Below are 21684 nucleotides of genomic sequence, written 5' to 3'. Positions count from 1 at the left end.
AGTGAAACAGGTGACATTTCAGGCACTGGTTCTCTCCAGAAATAAAGGTACCTAGATTAGGCAGAGGCTCTTTCATTTTCATAGTCCTACCAATACCTGTCACTGTATCTTGTACACAAGAACAAGATCACTGTTGAATGCAAGAAAGAGTAAACAACATAATAAACATTCAAGCATTCTCTAATATAACCTGGAAATGTATATGTTTGTGGGCACATGCAATCACAGTGAACTCATAAACCAAACAGACTGAATGGAGAATATGGAGTTACAAAAAGACTCTTCATTTTATCAGAAATATTTGCAGTAAGGTCCCCTTTAAACATGAACTCCTGAGGTGCCTGGGTGGCTCAGTTGCTTAAGCGACCGACTTTGGCTCAGGTCATGATCTAACCCAGTTCATGGGTTCAAGCCCCATGTTGGGCTCTGTGCTGACAGCTCAGAACCTGGAGCCTGCTTCAGATTCTGTGTCTCCCTCTCTCTCTGACACCCCCCCCCACCTCCGCTTGTGCTCTTTCTCTCTCTGTTTCAGATTCTGTGTCTCCTTCTCTCTCTGACCCTCCCCTGCTTGTGCTCTCTCTCGCTCTGAAAAATAAATAAACATTAAAAAATAATAAATACATAAAAATGAACTCTTATTGGGGCACCTGGGTGGCTCAGTCGGTTGAGTGTCTGACTTTATAACTCAGGTCATGACCTTGGCATCAGAGAGTTCAAGACCCATGTTGGGCTCTGTGCTGACAGCTCAGAGCCTGAAGCCTGCTTTGGATTCTGTCTCCCTCTCTCTCTGCTCCTCCCCCACTAATGCTCTGTTCTCTGTTTCTTAAAAATGAATAAACATTAAAAAAAAATTTTAAGAATGAACTCTTATTGAGTGTAAAATTATCTGACTTGGAAGTTTTTGTTACACGACTTTTCAGAATCAATTTATTACAAACCTAGATGTATTTTTGACTGGCAATAAGACTACCATGAAATCCAAGTAAGTCAAAAACTCAAAAAAAAAAAAAAAAAACAACCCTCTAATTTAAAAAAGGAACTATTAGTAATTAAATATCCAAACATTTAAAAACTCTTGGAATTTGATTTTAGATCTCTACATTTTCTAAAAGAAGTGCTTTTTTCTTCCCCCAATGTCTTGGTCTATCTTTTCTGCAAATCGTTTTGCAAAATACTTTATTCAAGCACTTCCTAGTCAAATTACTTGCGGAAGGTTTAAAGAATATCATGCAACAAAGTTAAAATTTAGGAAGTTTTGTCATTATCAGCTACTATCAGAATGCTGAGTAGGACACTTGTTCAAAACATTCAAATACAACATGACACAGATCTGATTACCTATATGAAATCTCTGTTAAGTTAAAGGTAAGCTATGTACAAAAATTGGGAATCAATGAATTCAAAATCCTAAGATAAGTATTTCTTCATTTTTGTATTAATATTAACAGCCACATAGCAGGTCTGCACAGTTCCAAAGGATAAAACTTAATTCACTCCTATGCCAACAATGTGTCATATGGAATTACTGAAACCAGTTTCTACAACTCTCTTTGCTTCTCTGAACTGCAGAAGGACAGTCTCTTATCACCTCCCAGCAATGCAATAACCATCCTTTAATTCATTGCTAAGCCTCCATGCTTGAAGTCTATGGCATGGGAAGTCTACGTTTTTTGAAGTCTACTTTGATACTTCCACAGTTAAACTACTTTGAATAGCACACAACAGTAACTTCCTTATCCTGAAGTCTAGATGAACACCTTTTCAGAGAAGTTTCTGAATTGTGTGCTACATAAAACTACCAACCACTTTCCTCTCAACTCTTAGAGGTAACTTCCACACAAAAATTAAAAAGCCAGAAAGTTAAGAGAAGCTTACCTTTTTTAGGTATTAAATGCTCTGAAACTAGTTAAAAAAAACAAAGAAATGGATTAAAAGGGGGCTCTCTAAAGTATTTGATTAAACACCAGGTGGTAACATCAATTTCAAGTCTGAATTCCATGCTGGTGAAGGAAAGAAGAATTTCAATTCAGTAAAGATTCTGTTCCACCAGCTTTGCAAAATTTCACGGCTCATCTGCATTCTCTTAAAGCTTCTTCACTGATGGCACTTGTTTAGAAAGGACCAAGAGCCACGTTTAATATAGAAATTCTTTAATTCTGTCTGTTTAGGATAGATGTATGTGGCTACTTATTCTGGCATCAAAGTAATTAGCGTTAAAGATCAAAGGCTACTTGCATGAATCCAGAATACAAACTTGTTTGGATTCTATGTCATGGAACCACAGAAAGAATCCAGTAAGTCAACTTTCACTGAATTTATTTATGCCTGTCATTTCCTTTAGGGCAAATTCATTTTACAGGCTGCTGGCAAAATAAGAGATTCAAAATTGGGTGGTTTTTATTGATTAACTCTTGAAGGAGCAGCCATCGAGCTGCAGCTAATCCAACCCTGTTGCCAGTTCAAAAAAGAACTTAATTAGTTCAAGCCAAAGGCATTTATAAAATCAACTGGCAGGAAAGAGAGATTAACTGCTATTATGATGTTGTTCCTGAAGCCAGGAACTAGAAAATTCGGATGAATTATGATAATTAGAATACCTCAAAAGAAGACAAAAGCTACCAGCTTTTTGTTCTTTACTAACCTTGCAACAAAGTTTTATATTTTTTTAAATTTTCCACGTATCCTCTTGGGCTACAACTGTTTTATTGTTAATACGAAGGAAATGTTGTGGGTTTAGAGAATGGCTGCATGTGTTCACAGAATTACAATATCTCAAGGATGGCAGGAGATTCCAAAGGCCATCTAATGCAACTACCTATCCAAGGAAAGTGATCCTTTTACCACCATATCCCTGCTAAGTAGCCAAAAGATGGAATATTTTCTACCTATTAAAGTAGCCCACTCCATCTTTCCATGACTCTCTTAGAAAGTTTGTACTCTGTGAACTAAAGTCTGTTTCACTATTACTTCTACCTTGTTGTATCTCTAAAAGTCATGAAAAACAAATCCAACTCTTCTTTCATAAGAAATCCTTTAAGTATCTAAAGAGAGTGATTCTTTCTCCAGCTATCTCCATTACTTCATGTTCCTAATAGAAAATGCTATTGATAGAAAAAAAAAAAAAAAAAAAGAAAAGAAAGAAAATGCTATTGAGACCTATGTCTATGTTAGGCAAGCAAAAAAAAAAAAAAAAAAAAAAAATTACATGGATACTTAAAATTACTTTAATTTAAAAAAAATAGCATTTAAGGGGCGCCTGGGTGGCTCAGTCGGTTAAGCGTCCGACTTTGGGTCAGGTCACGATCTCCCGGTATGTGAGTTCGAGCCCCGCGTTGGGCTCTGTGCTGACAGCTCAGAGCCTGGAGCCTGTTTCAGGTTCTGTGTCTCCCTCTCTCTCTGACCCTCCCCCGTTCGTGCTCTGTCTCTCTCTGTCTCAAAAATAAATACACGTTAAAAAAAAATTAAAAAAAAAAAAAAATAGCATTTAAAACTTAGAGTTATCTAAACATACTATCTACCAACTTAAAATTAGTAAGTTGATGCTCTAGCAGAGCAAAACCTTCCTTATAAATATATGTGTATGCTTACATTAAAACTCAATAAATCCAGTCAGACACAAGACTGTTTTTACTACTATTTAAATAATTAATTGCCTCTAATTGCCCCTAATGTATGCCAGTGAAATGCATATATGAAAGGCTATGTGGTAACTAAAATTTGAAATAAATATTTAAAATACCTTTCTACAAAGTTTGGGGCTTTGTTTTGCAGTTTATGTGAAGAGCAGGATGCATTATCAATTCTTACATTATATAGATGATTACATTCCGTAACTTTGATAACTTTCAGCCAAAGTCAAACAAAAGAAAAAAAGTAAAACATTTTGAATCTTCCAACCAAAGTCCACAACTGAATTTTAAAGGTGTTTAGTCATCTGATTTCTGTAAGATCCTGAGATGGACTGCATAATCTGCTTCAAGGTCTTCACTGTCAATGTCAGAAGTTATTTATAACATTTCATACCTCCTTAGTTTATCTAGTAGTTCATTAAACCTTCAATTGAGTACTTGCCACAGACTGTTTTGAAAGGTTAACACCATCTAAATTATAAAATAAATCACGCTGGCAAAATTATTAAACATTCACACACAATCACTTACCCAAGACTCGTGGTATAAAACTGTTAGCAGATATATTGCATAATCGTAATTCTGTCTCTTCAAAGGGCACCTTTAAGAGAAAGAGAGGGAGGAAGCAAAAGTTTTGAAAACTCAGTACATACAATAATTTGCAAGATATACAAATACTAAACACAAAGGATAACTTATATTCAGGTATTCCCTATCTTTAGGGAATATCCTACCTTTAGGAAAATTCTGTTCTTAGAACAAAAATAGTCCATGTTGGTGGTTACCTAAGGTTATTGAAAACTAGTGTTATTTTGATTTATTTTGTATGTATTTATTTTTATTTCTCTTTGCTTTCATCATTAATGGAGTTATTTGTATCTGGTAATAGTTTTACACTATTTTTACTATGATTGCATCCAATCCAAGTGCCCTTCCTAACATCAGGGCTGAGTCTGCAGGATAGCGTGAGCACATCTACGGAGTTCATTTTAAAAACAGAGATAGATTGATGACAGATGCTAATCTAAATGTTCATCTCAATTTCTCCAGAGCCAACTTTTAAGAAAATGACCTACACTAACCGATGTCGTATTGCTAATGTTATATTTAAATTGGAATTAATAACCTAATATTAGGTAAATCTTCTACGTAAGTGTGAGAGGGCAAGTTTAGCTCTTAGATTAATAAAATAATATAGAACGGAAAATCAATACTTCTAATTTTTTTTAAATATAAAACAAAACCATCCTATGACAAGTGACTTTAATGGTATTCTCTTATTGTATACTTAAGTTTAATAATCCTCTAAACAGTTGTTACCATAAAACATATAGACACACTGACACACTTGTTAACTTAGGGGAAAAAAATTACCAGGTACTTATGGAATTTCAAAGAGTAACATTTTAAAGGTATTTTCAAGTTGCATAACCCCAAAACTCAACGTTATTTTACGTTTTCCAAAGATAGTGAAAAAAGAGTATCACTGACATTGAAATCTATGCTTCCCCCATACAGTAACAATGTGGAACCAGGGCTCCCAAGGTCTGGCCAGCCCACACTGCTACCATCACTTGTGCATGTCATGCTACTTCTTCCCACCACGAAGAAGCAGGATATAAAGCCTAACTGATATCGACACCTTAAAATGCTTTGAAACTGGAATAGGAAGTGAGAGAAGATATCTTTCCACTTGTTTTTCTCTAAAGGCAGGTCTTTAGATTTGGGCATACTTTAGAAACAGCCAAATATAAGACAGAAATTAAACAACCCTTTTGTGAAAACATACCAACAATCCTTCACCTCAGATGACCCTATGACCTAATTTATAAATTCATATGAGGTAAACTTAATACTGCTTTTATGAAAGCAATTCACTGAAATTCTGCTTATGTACAAGACTGCCTAGGCAAATTAAATTTCCATATTTAATAATTTAAATTTCGAACTGTAAAATCTGTGGCTTTGTAAAAACCCGTTTAAGCCTAAATTAGCAAATCATACTTTTGTTTTCTTCAAACATCTCCACTGAGTCTTATACACATGGCTATATTAAAATCAAGATTGAAAAATAACAACGATAATTCAACGAGGCAGTTAGGCAAGCCGCTCCATGTACCGAAAGAGAATGGCAAGAGCAGGCTAGTGAAGACATTACACACATGAATTAGACAACTTCTCTGACCTAATACATTAATACAAGTTGACATAAAAGGCTACCTTGATTTGCAGTGTCATTTCTTAAGAAAAGGACTGCTGGGGAACTGGAAGACAATAAACCCATCTGACCAATGTGCTGAACTCTTCTTTCTGTACCTGTCTGTCCTGATGGTAAGCACATCTGTGGTCTTGCAGTACCGCTCTCCCACAAGTTTAATAAGTTTCTTCTTTGCGTGATCATCTAAATTCAGACTGGAAAGTTTAACCTTAAGAATACAAGAAAAAGTTATTTGAAAAAAGTTGTTTCATATACTTTGTTTAATGAAAAAAAAAAAAAAAAACCAGCAGCAAGATTATTTATAGTAACATTAAACCAACCAAAAAGAAACATTCTCAACCCTGCACTCTTGTCTATACAGGTTAACAACTGCAGTATTAAGCATTATGCATTAAGAAGCCCAATCTTACTCATGGAAAAAAAAGAGAGGGGGAGTAAGCTGGAGTTCTTTGAAAGTTCTGGGCATTAGCACCTTTCCTGAAAGAACCCAATAACAAGACTCTTAAATAAATGAAATTACAGTTTATTACAGTTTATGATTAGCACTAACGGTATTAAACTCCATTAGTGTTAGTTAAGCTGGAATATAGGAATAAAGGGATAAAACAAAAGGGCTTTAAGATATTTCTACCATGTAATTATGAGACCTGTATCACTGCAACTAGTTTAGGGTCATCTATCTTAAAAGGTACAGACACCTCATGAAGGCTGGAATACAGCATTCAAGAGGATCAAGACATTTGAAATAATCCAGCTCAACATTTCTCAAAATGTTAATACTAGTCCCAGAAGCTGCTAAGAATTATTTCTTTAAAAAGGCTATTTCTGTTTAATACATTTGGGAAATGCTGAGTTAAATTGGGTTCTTTATAGAAGGATTTCTTAGAGGAGGTAACACACTAATGAGCATTTTGAAATTTCAAGATGAAAATTTCTCATGTAATGATTCCCAAATTTATTTGACCTCTTTTCTCATATCTCATATTCTGGTTTTCTTTTCTTTTCTTTTTTCCTTCATATTCTACTTTTCAAGGGAGGACAGACAGTTCATGGAATCAGTCTTCCTCAAAACACCTTTTGGGAAATGCTGGACTAAATGAACACACTTTTTAATTTGCAGAGAATTATGATATGGGCTGAAGATATCTAAGATATGAATAGTCTTGACACAGGAAAATAGGTTAGACACTAGAATACCGTTAAATGAGGTAAAACACAGACCGTTTTTCCATGGAGAGCATTAAGACTAAGAAAGAGCCATACTGTATGAGGAAGAAAAAAGCTAAATAAGATTTTAAAATCACACCCACTTCTCTCTGGCTTCAATAACCCTGCACTTCCCTCAAGGCATCATAGCATAAGAGCTTATTTATTTTTCCATTTTTCCCACTAGGCGACAGCCTGGCACTTAAAAAGCATATAATGTGTATTTGCTGAAACAACACATAAATGAAAAAAAGAACACTTCGAATTTTTATTTGAACTACAGAAAATATAGAAAATAAATTTAAAAAACACACTTTTAAGGAACATATGCAGGAAAAACACTGACTATTAAGTATCAACCCAAGAGAATGGTTCTCTGGGCCTAGGCTGCTCAAATTACCACAGTTCCTGGGAAACAACATGTATCAACAACCAAGTTATCAGCTTGATGGATAAAATAAGAAATTTTATGATAATTCTGACTGTTAACAATAAGACTTACTTATAAGAAAATCATAAAATGAATCTACATTATAATTATGAAAATATTTGTACATACGCATGCATACAGATACAATACAAGAAAGAAATGAATTGTCCTTGCATTAGGATAGTGAGAATGGAATCATTTTTTCCTTTTAAAAATCCCTTCAATGTTATCATGTTTACTAATAAATTTTAAAATGTACCATTTAAAAAATTTAAGTGTTCTAGCTTTTTATGTAAGAAGTAGTCAAAAACACGGCAACACTGATTATTATAACTGCTTTAAAACGTATGTTCACATTAACATTTTAATGTTCAAAAATTATTTTAGAGTTTATGCCAGAAACTCATCAGGATTTCAGAAAGCTCTGTGGTACACTCGCGCCACCTGCTAGCACTTAAAGGGATTGCAAAACTGCAGTCTTTAACCTGGACTACTATTTTCCGACACTGCAGCTGAGTGGCACTGTCATTCTTTTCCAAAATTCAAAAGAATCCCTGGACTTTTCTTTTTCAAGTTGCTATATTTTAAACAATCAATACTGTACTATTAACATTATCCAAAAGCCATGTTGACATTTCAAATCATAGGAGATGATGGTTATATGTATTTTCAAATGCCCATATTTAAGAGCTACATAAATTGAGAAATATCTAATTGTGTAAAATACCTTCTCTATTTACATATTTACAAGTATAGTGCAGTTAAAGAACTCTGGTAATACACAGAGGACAAGAATTGGGTTTGATTTCTAGATTTGCTACTTACTTGCTAAGTGAACTTAAATCATTTGTTCTTACTATTTCTTCATTTACAAAATAGAAAGGACTCAGAATTTTGCCAGGAAATAAATGAGAATAAATAGAAAAAAAAAAGCACTTTTAAAGTTAAGTCCTACACAAATATTTTTTAAATTCTGAACTACTTTTATGACTATCAAGAAAAATGATACCATCTTTCTCTGAATTTAAAAATGTATCTCTCTCTATATAACACTTTGTGCTATTTGATCACCTTCACAATATTGCTTTACATCATGCTGGAATGCACATGCTTTAGTCCCACTGTTTTACCTGCTTTCACCCTAGACTACATGACACCGTTCAGGACATCACCACTGAGTTTCAACAGTCAGTGGGTAGACAGAAAAGAGTTCACAGGAGCAAACATTGAGTCAGGGGAAAGGAATACAAGGAAGTGACAAAGGTATCACATGGCAGCATAAGGACGAAAAGGAAACAAGAGGATGGTACCTGATATCATAAGCGGTATCCTATGTATACTTCAAATAAAGCGATGAGAGTATGTTTATGTAAAATATATTATGCAAACTTAGAACCAGTAGGGAATTGGATGTTTATTCTGGTACGGAAGAGTAAGGCCCACAAAAGGTAAAGCAAAATGTAGGTTTCCTGACAGAGTCCAACAACAGTTGGCTGTTACTGTTATCATTATTAATAAAAAGAGGCAACGTTTACTAAGTTATTAAAAATGTATCAGATATTATTACTCCCCAGGTACTTTTTTAAAAATTTTATTTTTAGGTAATCTCTACATCCAATGTGGGGCTCGAACACACAACCCCAAGATCAAGAGTCACATGCTCGACCATCTGGGCCAGCCTAGGTACTTTCTATTAACTAGCAGAATGATGTCAGCCGAGCAGAATTTTAAGGTTTTTTTTTTCCTCCCTTTTGTTTATATAGATTTTCTAAAATTTATACAGTAAACATGCTATTTTGCCCTTTGTGACTTTAAATATTTTCAATCTAAATATATAAATATATTGCTCTACATCTAAACTGTTCTATGGAATAAAAAAAGGCTGACAAGCTTCATGAATTTACTTTATAAAGATGGCACAATCCTGATACTAAAACCCAGCAAAGAAAGAAAATTACAAATCAAACACTGATGCATCCCTGAAAATTTTCTAGAAATTTGAGTTTGTCTATTTGTTATCCTATAGTGTCAAAATGGTTGCAGAGACTGTCAACATATTTTTGTAGTAAACTTGGAATATTATGATTTAAAATACAGATTACAAGGAATATAAAACTAATTTTTTGAGGTCCTGGAAGGCATCTTAAAAAAGTGGGCAGTCATCCTCCAGAACAGATGATTCAAAAGTACATTAGTCAGGGCTCCCCAGAAAAATAGCTGATTCCAGGACAAGGATAGGGAATACATAAGATAAGCCGGGAGCATTTTGTGGTGCCAAAAAATAAAAAGTATTCAAGAAACAAATGATGGGGCATGGCAAAGTAACAGAGCAGCCAACCAGAAGAGCTACCAATGGCCAAAGCTGGAACAATCTGAGCATCAAAATATATAATGTATTATTGGATCATAACCCAAATGCTAAAATAAGTAATCCTGATATAAATAAATGACTGAAAAAATAAATAAATGAATGAGAACGGACAAATCTCCTACATAGAAGAATTACAAACAACTTATGTGCTATTTCTCCCTTGAGGTGAAGCATAACTATCAATCCCAGAAGTGTGGGCTATGCATAGCGACTTCCATCTGAAGAGTACAGTATGGAAAGGAGGGAAAAAGAGTACTTTTATAGTGAAGAAAACTTGCAAACAGTACCTTAACCAGGTGATCAAGCCTTCATCATTAGTTAACATCATGTTGGGAGCCTCTACTCTTGCTATGATGTGATGAGAGTGGCACTTTACTTGTGAGGTTTTCTCCCCCAAATACAAACTAGTCTAAGCATAAGAAAAACACCAAACATATCTAAAGTGAAGGACATTCCACAAAATACATAACTGGTACTTCTCAAAACTCTCAAGGTCACCAAAACAAGGAAATTCTGAGAAACCACCACAGGAAAGAGGTGCCTGAGGAAATCTGAATAAAGTATGAACTTTAATTAATAATGTATCAGTATTGACTCACTAGTTGTAATAAATGTATCATAGTAATACAAGATGTTGTATCAGGAGAAATTTGGTGTGAAATACAGGGGAATTCTGTGAACTATTTTGAAACATTTTCGTAAACCTAAAACTTTTCTAGTTCAAAACAAAACAAAACAAACAAAACCATCAGCTAACCGCCCCATGAGAAAAAAATACCATGTGGATTAAGATTCTTTTAGCAGAGGAAACTAACAGTGGTTTCAAATACTAACTTAGAAGTTACTCCAGCAAGACACTGGAACTGCGATGGTAGGTAGAATGCTCCTGATGAGTAAGAGCAGGGATTTAAGGTTTCTCCAACATGAGATTAGGACAAAGGATCCTAAATAAAATGCTAAGAAAGCAAATCTGCAGTAAAGTAATAGAATGGTGTACTAAGCAATCATCAGGGTTCAGAAATGCTTCAGTAATTGAAAACCTAACAATTACCACGATTCAAAGGAGATCATTCCAAAAATGCGATAGGAACAGGACACACCATTAACATAATAGAGGCTATTATCTCAAACAGAATTACAATTTATACTTAGAGGCTAAACACCAGAAGCACACCCATTGAAGTATAGAACAGGATACGGGACTACATAAACATTATTTTAGAAATTTTATCGAATGAAAAACACAAAAAGAAAAAACAAGCTATAGATATTTAGAAAGGGGAATTAAAACCACTATTGTTTATCATTTATTTCCTGAGAAATCTCTGAAAGAGTGAACTAAAAATTCATAGCATTCAGAATTTGGTCTCTTATTATATATCAATGACCACTAACAGGTATTAGGGCACCATGGAGACACAGAGGCTGATTCCAGGTCTCGGATAAGGAAAACATAAAGTGAACCTGGGCCATCTTGCACCAGAATGCAAAGAAATTTTCTAATGCTAATAGGATTGTAACAAAAAGACATAGGAACGAATTTATAAGAATTCCCACCAAAGTTAGGCTATACTTTGAACATCAAAAAGAACAATGATTTTACTTGATCAAAAGTTACTGAATGTACCCACCTACAGATTCCCTGTTCAAGGGAACAGCAAAACAACAACAATAAAAAAAAACTTCACAATGGGGACGGCTTGCTGGCTCAGTCAGTAGAGCATGTGACTCTCGACCTCGGGGTTGTGAGTTCAAGTCTCACATTGGGTATAAAGATTACTAAAAAAAGAAAAAAGCCAAAACAAACAAACAAAAAAAGCCCCAAAAAATTTTGCAACGGAATGATCAGGTTGCTAGCCTTTAAAACAAGTGGTCAGTCTCAGCATACTGAGAATGAGGCAACCAGACTTTACATGCCTACTCATGTAACACATTATAAAATACATAACACCATCTATCAATTACTGTTAAAAATACTTCACTATAATCAGTTCCTTAAATCTAACTTCCAGTTCATAAGAAATACAGAAGGTAAAGAAATAAGGTAAATGACATCAGGACACATTCAGACAAATTCAGAAAGTAGGAAAGGAAACACTATATGACAAAATATCTGTCTTTTAATTTTTTAAATAGTTGCCTTTAACTTTTTTTTTGTTTGTTTGTTTTTTGAGAAAGTACAAGCAGGGGAGGGGCAGAGAGCAGGGGACAAAGGATCTGAAGCAGGTTTTGTGCTGACAACAGCGATGTGGGGCTTGAACCCACAAACTGCAAGATCATGACCAGAGCCAAAGTGGATGCTCAACTGACTAAGCCAACCAGGTGCCTTCAAAATATCTGTCTTTTTAATAAGTCATTGTCATGAGAGGGCAGGTGGGGATAGGAGTAGTGAGGTCCTAGGCTGTTCTAGATTTAAAAAGATTTAAGTGACATTATAAACAATCAAACAAGAAAAAGACAAATTACTCAATTAAAAAATGGGCAAAGGATTTGACCAGACATTTCTTCAAAAAGATATACTAACGGTCAATGTGTACATGAAAAGATGCTCCACATCATTAGTCATTAGGAAAATGTACACCCAAACCACAATGAGCTACCGCTTCCTGCCCATTAGAAAGACCACCAATAGCAATCATTGATGAGGATGTGGAGAAACTGGAACCCTCAAACACTGCTGGTGAAACTGTAACATTGTGCAGCCACTTTGGAAAACAGCTTGGCAGTTCCTCAAAATGTTAAACATGTAATTACCATATGACCTAGCAATTCATTCCTAGGTATATACCCAAGAGAACTGAAAACACAAGTCCATACAAAAACCTGTACATGAACATTCACAGCAGCATTATTCATAATGGCAAAAAAATGGAAACCCCAATGTTTACCAACTAATGGATGGGTAAATAAAATAGGTTATTGTCCATAAAATATTTGACTATAAAAATGAATGAAGAACTGATACATGCTACAACAGATGAACACTGAAAAAATTATACTAAGGAAAAGAATACATGTTGTATGATTCATTCATATGAAATGTCAAAAATAGGCAAATCCAGACACAAAACACAGATTAGTAGTTCACAGGGGCTTGGGGATGGTTAAGAGAAGGAAGAAAGGGGAGTGACTGATAATGAATACGGAGTTTCTTTTTATGGTGATAAAAATTTCTGGAGTGAGGCAGTGGTGATGGCTGTATAACTCTGTGAAAATACTAAAAACCACTGAATTGTACATTTAAGAGGATGAATTTTATAGTATGTCAATTATATCTCAATAAAGCTGGTACTAAAAAGAAAAAATAAGTATACAAGTAATCAATACAACATCAAAATGGTCAAATGACCAAAAAAAAAAAAGCAATTTGCAAAGTAATAAATTCTCACTCTCATTAGAATTCAAATACATACAAATTTTAAAAATGAGATATATATATTTACTATTAAATGGCTAGGTAATAATAATATCTAGGTTGGTGAAGGTCCAGGAAAATAGGCTTTCTCACAGTCTGCTTGTTTTTTGTGTTGTGTGTGTGTGTGTGTGTGTGTGTGTTTACATTTCCTGCAGGGATTTTACAATGTATAATTAAAAAAAAATTTTTACTATGTGTATATGTGTGTGTGTGTGTGTGTGTGTGTGTGTGTGTGTGTGTGTATATATATATATATATATAAACTTCAAAGGATCTACATCCTTTGACCTGACAGTTCTCCTTTCAGGAAGTTATCCCAGGAACATAGTTAGGAATATACACAAATACTAATCTCTAAGGATAGTCATTACATTGTTCTAATAAAGAATATTGTGAGAAAGTCTAAATATCCCATAATATGGATAACTTAAATATGGTAGATCTATGTTATTGAATAATTCGTTTGTACCTCCCACTTCAGTTTCAGGAAAAGGACTATGTCTGAATTGATCAACATTGTACCCCCAGCCTCAAACACTTTCTTGGCACAAAACAGATCTTGATTTACATGTTATCCTATGCAGCCATTAAAAATAAAGACAAGGGTACCTGGGTGGCTCAGTCTGTTAAGCATCACACACTCAGCTCAGATCATGAGCTGTGAGTTCAAGCCCCGTGTTGGGCTCTGTGCTGACAGCTCAGAGCCTGGAGCCTGCTTCAGATTACTGAAGCATATTATTATTATTATGATATTATGATATTAATATCATATTATTATGATAATACTTTTTATGGTGACAGATGGGAACTATACTTATCATAGTGAGTATTTTGTAATGTATATAATTGTCATTAGGCTGTATACCTAAAACTAATACAATAATGTAATGTCAAATATACTCCAATAAAAAAAATTTAAAAATGTTTAAAAACTCTGGAAAAATGTTAATCCATATTGCTAAATAAAAAAGAACAGAGGGGTGCCTGGGTGGCTCAGTTGGTTAAGCATCTGACTTCAGCTCAGGTCATGATCTCACGGTTCATGAGTTTGAGCTCCAGGTTGGGCTCTGGGCTGACAGCTGCTCAGAGCCTGGAGCATGCTTCAGATTCTGTGTCTCCCTTTCTCTCTGACCCTTCCCCACTCATGCTCTTTCTCTCAAAAATAAATAAACATTAAAAAAACAAACAAACAGATAACTAATCAAAATAATATCATCCTATTAACACACATAAAGGTTGACTGTATATATACTAAAATGAATTCCAATAGTTAATGGTGGTTATCTGTAAGTGGTAGAATTATAGGCAATTTTATAACACTATAAAACACTTGCATATTTTCCAAATCTTCTATGATAAATATGTACGAGTTTTCAATCACACATACAAAACGCTACTTTGCAATAATGTATTATAATAATTCTTATTTTTAAAAAAATATTTCTTACCCTTAAAGTTACTACTCGTGCTTTGGGGTTTCTAATAGATGGTCCTGCCGAAACATAATCAGCTGTGTCAATTTCAATGGGAAAATGCTTCTCACATTTCTCATCACTGTCTAGTGCAGCTGGCCATTCAGTGCAGAAATCTGAGAATTAAAAAAATTATCTCAAGTAAAGTTTTGCAAGCAACTTCTCATTACAATGTATGCTACCAGACAAAATCAAATTATTGAGGGAGAGGACTCTCTGGTTACATAGAATGAAAGAACAGATTGTCTTCTGCACTGTACAAACACATCATCATTCCTCATCCCTTTTCTTCTTAGACGAACCCTAATTAGGGAATGTAATCAAAGGAATGATTTAGATAGTTCAGGTCTGGTAGGGAGCAGTAAGTTTGGTTAAAAAAGAACTATGACTTTATGTAAGTTTATTATAGCTTTGCCAATGCCTCCTATGGGACAGTTTAATTCCTCCTCACTAACTAAAAGCAAAGAGTTCATAGTGCTCAGAGCATTATTGTTTTTGAGTGATTAGTAATTAGTAGTTACTAGTTAGTAATTCATTCCCAAATGAAAGTTACTAAGGGTCAACTGAAGGCAACTGAAAGAAGCTCTGAAAAAGCTCTTAGAAGAAACTGAGATATGGTCTATATTCTTTCAGAAACTGAGTTGAATAGGGCCTCAAACTGAAACAGGTACAAATGCCTAAGACATTCTTAGATAGATCCTTAACGGTAATTCATGCTTCTTCTATGTGCCTTCTGTGCCAATGGGGCTAAATGGAAAGAGGAAGAGACTTGTCCTCATATTCAGGCAAGATGGCTAGCCTAGAGGAGAGGTGGGACTGGCTCTAGAACGGGGCTACAAAATAAAGTTCCAAGCACTGTGAACAAGAACACCACACCATCTATCTCCATGGCACAGAGGCATACACTCAGGCCTCAAATGTAGGGATGGGGACTTAAAAGGAAAAGAGCTCACAGCCTCCTGCAGCTATCCATATCAAGGGACTCTGTAAGTAGGTAGCTGATTTCATTTTGCCCTATTCCTATAAAGTTAGTGTGGTAGAGGGCTCTCAGCTTGAGATGAAAACTTCAGACACCATCAGGTTCCCTTCAATGGAAATTTCACTCATTTTTTTTTTTTAAGTTTATTTATTCTAAGTGACAGAGTATGTAAGGGGGGAAGGGTAGAGAGAGGGAGAGAGAATCCCAAGCAGGCTCTGTGCTGCCAAGCACTGAGCCCAACACGGGGCTCGATCCCACAAACTGTGAGATCATGAGCTGAGCCAAAATCAAGACTCAGATGCTTAACCAACTGAGCCACCCAGGAGCCCCAAACAACCTCATTCTAAGAATATCTCGAAGTAATCAGTTTCTGAGGTCAAACACATTAGACCTCATGGTCTGTGCTTTCTCCAAAAAGCACAACTGTAGGAAAGGCTGGTCACAATCACAGGGACACATGGGAACTCTTCCATATGATGATTTAAGGGACAGTAAAAAGTACTTTGTCAATAACATTTCCCAGAGTTAACAATTTTCTTATAGCAGGTACTATATTTAGCTCCCATTTAGGCTTTAATATCAGTCAGCAAAATGTCACTGTGGGTTACAGAGACTCTCCAAGCTCTGCAACTAAATATATGTTAGCAAATTAAGTATAGCTCACACCATTCCCTAAACACCCTACTTAAGAGAGCAATACTGAGACACTTTGAGGGGAAAGAAGTACCTCTGCAATTAAAAGCATTCTGACATTTAAATAACATGAAAAGAGCATGATTACTAAAGTTAAATTTCATTCCCATCATGGACTCCTTCCAACATTCTGCACTGTAAGATGCAACACTGCCAAGCACTTTATAAGAGACTAGTTTGGAGGATTTTATGAGTTCTTGGGTTTGTACTGAGTCCTTTATTTTTTATAACTTTGAATAAGACATTTCAATAACCAGATGATAATTACAACTTTTAAATTACCGGATTATATGTCTAAAAAACATAGCCAACTGGAAAGTACATAATAGACCCCTATTCATCTGATAGGTAGAGCAATAGACTAGACTTCGGAAGACCTTGGTTTTTACTTAGCTTCTGCCACTGATTATTAAAAGTTTTGGTAAATTACCTAAGTTTCCTGTGCTTCAGATTTTCCACTTGCAAGTTAGATATAAAATCTGAACTGACCTACTTTGAAAGAAAATTGAGAAGAAATACTTAAAAAGCCTTTGAGTTATTTGGAAGATACAATCTAAATCTAGAAGCTGGCAAAAATGTAAAGACAAAATTAAAGAAAGATTAAAGCACCTAAATACTTAAAATACAATGCTACTCTTCTGAATGTGCTTATGAAAGTCTTTAAGAATTATGAAGTATTTTAGAAATACTTCATTAAAAATCAGTTTCTAGATTAGAAATTCACATTTAAAAATGTTTAAAAAGGAGAAAAATGAGTTTTATCACAGTGTAATATATGCCTTAACTGGCCTTACAAAGGATCAAAAAGTGATATATGCCTTGTCCCAAACAGAGCACAAATTTGGAAAAGTAATCAGTATCACTCTATCACCAGGCACTAATGAAAATAGAAACATACAATCTAGGATAGAAATGTACCCTAACATCCCAAAAGAGAAGACCACATAAATGAAAGGGCACAGGAGAGATTTTTCTTCCCTCACTTCAAGAGTAAAGCCATTATTCCTACTTCTTAAGACTTCTTTATCTCTTCTTACTTTTTTGAATAAAAGGCCCTTCCAAAAGCTCCAATTTCATCATAACCATGATCATTATACTATTTCTCCTTCCAGCATTATCAGGCTGCCTGTGAGGAGTTTTTAGATTTCACTTTCGTTCCTGAAAGTCTTAACAAGTGTATTGAGTATTTATACATCTCCTTTTTAATGAACATGAATTTAAGATTCATCTGAAGGTACGAACACTTGAATTAAACTACACAACCAATCACTAACAGGTATAAACCTAAAACAATTCAAATGTGCTTATTCTGTATGTAGTCCAATGCAAACTACATCAGAAACTAAATCAGAATATGTATACATTATGAAAACATGCATAAAACTATGAAAAACAATTTTTTTTTGCCTTTACCTCCATGCATGTGGGAAGGAGAGTAAGTGAAATCTATTTCAATCTAGGAATCAATAAATATCGTTCAAATTAATTGTTCAAATTATTGTTCAAATAAATTTAGAACTGGAGATATAACCATGTTCTAGTGATTACCTCTGTCTTATGTATATATATACAAAATATGCATATGCTACTGTATTATACAACCATATATATGTAATAGAGAGAATATATAATGAACATTATGTAGAGAGAATATACAGAAAAATAAGTAAATACACTCTCAGCAAGTAATTACCAGATCTAAACAATGATTAAAAGAGAACACTTCTGAAATGAGGGCCCAGATGGGAAAGAAGAAATATAAGACTATTGCTCTTTATCATCAGCTTTTCTACTACTTGATGTTACCACATCTATATATCACTTACTAAGTTCTTACTCTGCAAAGTATCTGATTACTGACTCCACTGACTCAGCATCCTTCTACATTATCTTCAGTTTGGATTATACTGATTCATATCCATTGGCAACACTGTAATATTTTCTTCAGTCTTTTCATGTATGCACTGCCTATAATGCAACAGTAAGTCCCTAACCTATTTGAGCAAGGACTATGATTTCTGGTTCTATTTATTATTTATAGACACTTGTAGAGTTGTTTAAGGAAAGGAAAGGAGAGGAGAGGAGAGGAGAGGAGAGGAGAGGAGAGGAGAGGAGAGGAGAGGAGAGGAAGGAAAGGAAAGAAAAGAAAAAAGAAAAGGAAGGAAGGAAGGAAGGAAGGAAGGAAGGAAGGAAGGAAGGAAATGGAGGAAGGAAGGAATTTGCAGATTTGACGTCTTCACTGAAAACAACTTGAAAATTTTTGTAAAAAAAGGAAAAATTAGCAATGACTCAGAATATAAGGCTATTTAGTATATTAAAAATGAGATTTTCTTCCATCTTTATTGAGATATAAGCGACATAAAACATTGTGTAAGATATATAATGTGTTGATTAGATACACCTATATATATTGCAAAATAATTACAATCGTAACACTAGCTAATACCTGTATCATGTAATTATCATTTTTGTGCTAAGAATATTTAAGATCTACTCTCCTAGCAACTTTTCATTATATAATACAGTATTAATAACTATAATCACTATTTTGTACATTAGATCCCCAGAACTTACCATAAAACCAGAAGTTTGTATTCTTTCACCAATGTCTCCCTTTTATCCCCCACCTCTCAGTCCCTACTATTTCTGAGTTCAGCTTTTTCACATTTCACATGTAAGTAAAATCATACACTAACTGTCTTTGTCTTATTTCATTTAGCATAATGCCTTCAAGGTCCATCTATGTTGTCACAAACAGCAGAAGTCCTTCCCTCACAATTAAATACTATTACACACACACCACTTCTTTATCCAATCAACAACTTAGAGTGTTTCCATTTCTTGGCTGTTGTAAATAATGCTGCAGCAAACATGGGAGTGCGGATAGCTCTTCAACACCATGTTTTCATTTCTTTTGATATTTACCCAGAAGTGTGATTGCTGGATCACATGGTAGTTCTAATTTTAATTTTTAAAGCAAACTCCATACTGTACTCCATAGAGGCTGTACCAATTTACATTCCTAATCAACAGTACAAAAGGGTTTCCCTTTTCTCCACATCCTCACCAACACTTGTTATCTCTTGCCTTCTTGATGACAGCCATTTCTAGCAGGTGAAAGGTAGCTCCTAGTGGTTGTGATTTGCATTTCCGTGATTAGTGATGCTGAGCATCTTTTCCTGTGCCCACTGATGATGTGTAGGTCTTTCTTGGAAAGATGTCTATTCAAGTCCTCTGCCCATTTTTTAATCAAATTATTTGGGCTATTTTGGTGTTATGTAAGTTCTTCATATATTTTGCACATTAACCTTTCATCAGATATATCATTTGTAAACACCTTCTCCCATTCAGTAAGGCTGCCTTTTCAATTTGTTGATGTTTCCTTCATTGAGCAAAAGCTTTTTATTTTGGTGGTCTCAACAGTTTATTTTAACTTTATTTCCCTTCTTGAGGAGACCTATTGAGAAACATATTGCTAAGGTCAATGTCCAAGACACAATTGCCTATGTTTTCTTTAAAGAATTTTATGGTTTCAGGTCTACATTTACATCTTTAACCCATTCTGAGTTAATTTTTTTGTATGGCGTAAGAAAGTGGTCCAGTTTCATTCTTCTGCATGTAGTTGTCTAGTTTTCCCAGCACCATTTATTGAGGAGATTGTCTTTTCCCCATTGCATAATTCTTGCCTCCAGATGAACTGACCATATAATATAAGCATGGGCTTATTTCTGGGCTATCTTGTTCCATTGATCTATGTGTCTATTTTTGTGCCAATATCATACTGTATTGATTACTACAGCTTATAGTATATCTTGAAATCTTGAGACTGTGATACCTCCAGCTTTGGTCTTTCTCAAGATTGCTTTGGTTAGTCAGAGCCTTTTGTGGTTCCATATAAATTTTAGGATTCTTTGTTCTACCTCTTGAAAAATGTTGTTGGTATTTTGATAGGGATTATATTGAATCTGTAGTTTCTTTTGGGTAGTATGGACATTTTAACAATATTAATTCTTCAAATCCACTGCTTACATTTTTAATTGGATTGTCTGGTTTGCTATTGAATTATAGAAGTTCTTTATTTTGGGGGGATATAAACCTCTGACCTGAGGTTTGCAAACATTTTCTCCCATTCTGTAGGTTGCATTTATATTTTGTCAAAGGTTTTCTTCACTGTGCAGTAGCTTTTTAGTTTGATATAGTCCCACTTGTTTTTACTTTTGTCTTTGCTATTGGTATCGAATCCAAAAATTGAAGACCCATGTCAAGCAGCTTACTGCCTATGTTTCTTCCCATTTTGTTTTGTTAATGGGATACATATTACATTGCTTGATTTTTGAGTATGTTGAACCATCCTTGCATCCCTGAAATAAATCTCACTTGGTCAGACACAATCCTTTTAATGTACTGTTGAATTTGGTTTGGTAATATTTTGGTGAGGATTTTTCTATGTTAATCAAGGATGTTGGCCTATGATACTTTTCTTGTAGTATCCTTGTCTTCTTTTGGTTATCAGGGTAATGTTGGCCTCATAAAATGAATTTGGAAGTGTTCCCTCCTCTTCTTTTTTTTGGAAGAACTTGAGAAGTACTGGTATTACCTCTTTAAATGATTAGAATTACCAGTAAAGCCACCTAATCCTGGACTTTTTTTTGTTGATTTCTTTTTTTTTTTTTTTCTCTAATGTTTTTATTTATTTGAGAGAGTGCATGAGCACAGGGAAAGGGCCATGAGAGAGGGAGAGACAGAATCCCAAGCAGGCTCCATACTGTCAGTACAGAGCCCAACGTGGGGCTCAACTTCACGAACTATGAGACCATGACCTGAGCCAAAATCAGAGTTGGACATTTAACAGACTGAGTCACCCAGGTGCCCCATGTTGGGAGGTTCTTGATCACCGATTCAATCTCCTTACTAGTAATTAGTCTGTTCACATTTCCTCTTTCTTCATGATTCAGTCTTGGCAGATTGTATGTTTCTAGAAATTTATCCATTTCTTCTAGGTTGTCAAATTAGTTGGCAAGTAATTGTTCACAGTAGTCCTTATGATCCTTTATGTTTCTGAGATATCAATTGTAATGTCTCCTTTCATTTGCAATTTATTTGAGTCCTCTTTTTTCTTGGTGTGTCTCGTTAAAGGTTTGTATATGTTGTTTATCTCTTCAAAACACCAGCTCTTAGTTTCACTGACCTTTTTTCTTCCCTTTTTAGTCTGTACTTCGATTCTAATCTTTAGTCCCTTCTTTCTACTACCTTTGGGCTTAGATCTTTTTC

At 34.8% G+C, this 21684-nt stretch overlaps 1 protein-coding gene across 2 annotated transcripts in view; it reads right to left on the bottom strand.

Moving 5' to 3' along the window:
- Window positions 1-21684, bottom strand: part of MRPS35 (mitochondrial ribosomal protein S35) — a 47391-nt gene that overhangs the window by 16444 nt on the left and 9263 nt on the right. For both annotated transcript variants that reach the window (XM_042946148.1, XM_042946149.1), the window contains 3 exons: window positions 14718-14857; window positions 5946-6055; window positions 4161-4230 (listed from right to left, as the gene is read on the bottom strand). In XM_042946148.1, coding sequence (XP_042802082.1) covers window positions 4161-4230; window positions 5946-6055; window positions 14718-14857 — 320 coding nt within the window. The remainder of the gene's footprint in view (window positions 1-4160; window positions 4231-5945; window positions 6056-14717; window positions 14858-21684) is intronic.

The sequence above is a fragment of the Panthera leo genome, chromosome B4, assembly GCF_018350215.1.
Source record: "Panthera leo isolate Ple1 chromosome B4, P.leo_Ple1_pat1.1, whole genome shotgun sequence".
NCBI lineage: Eukaryota > Metazoa > Chordata > Mammalia > Carnivora > Felidae > Panthera > Panthera leo.
The sequence above is the reverse complement of the archived record's forward strand: the minus strand, read 5'-3'. Positions and strand labels throughout refer to the sequence as shown.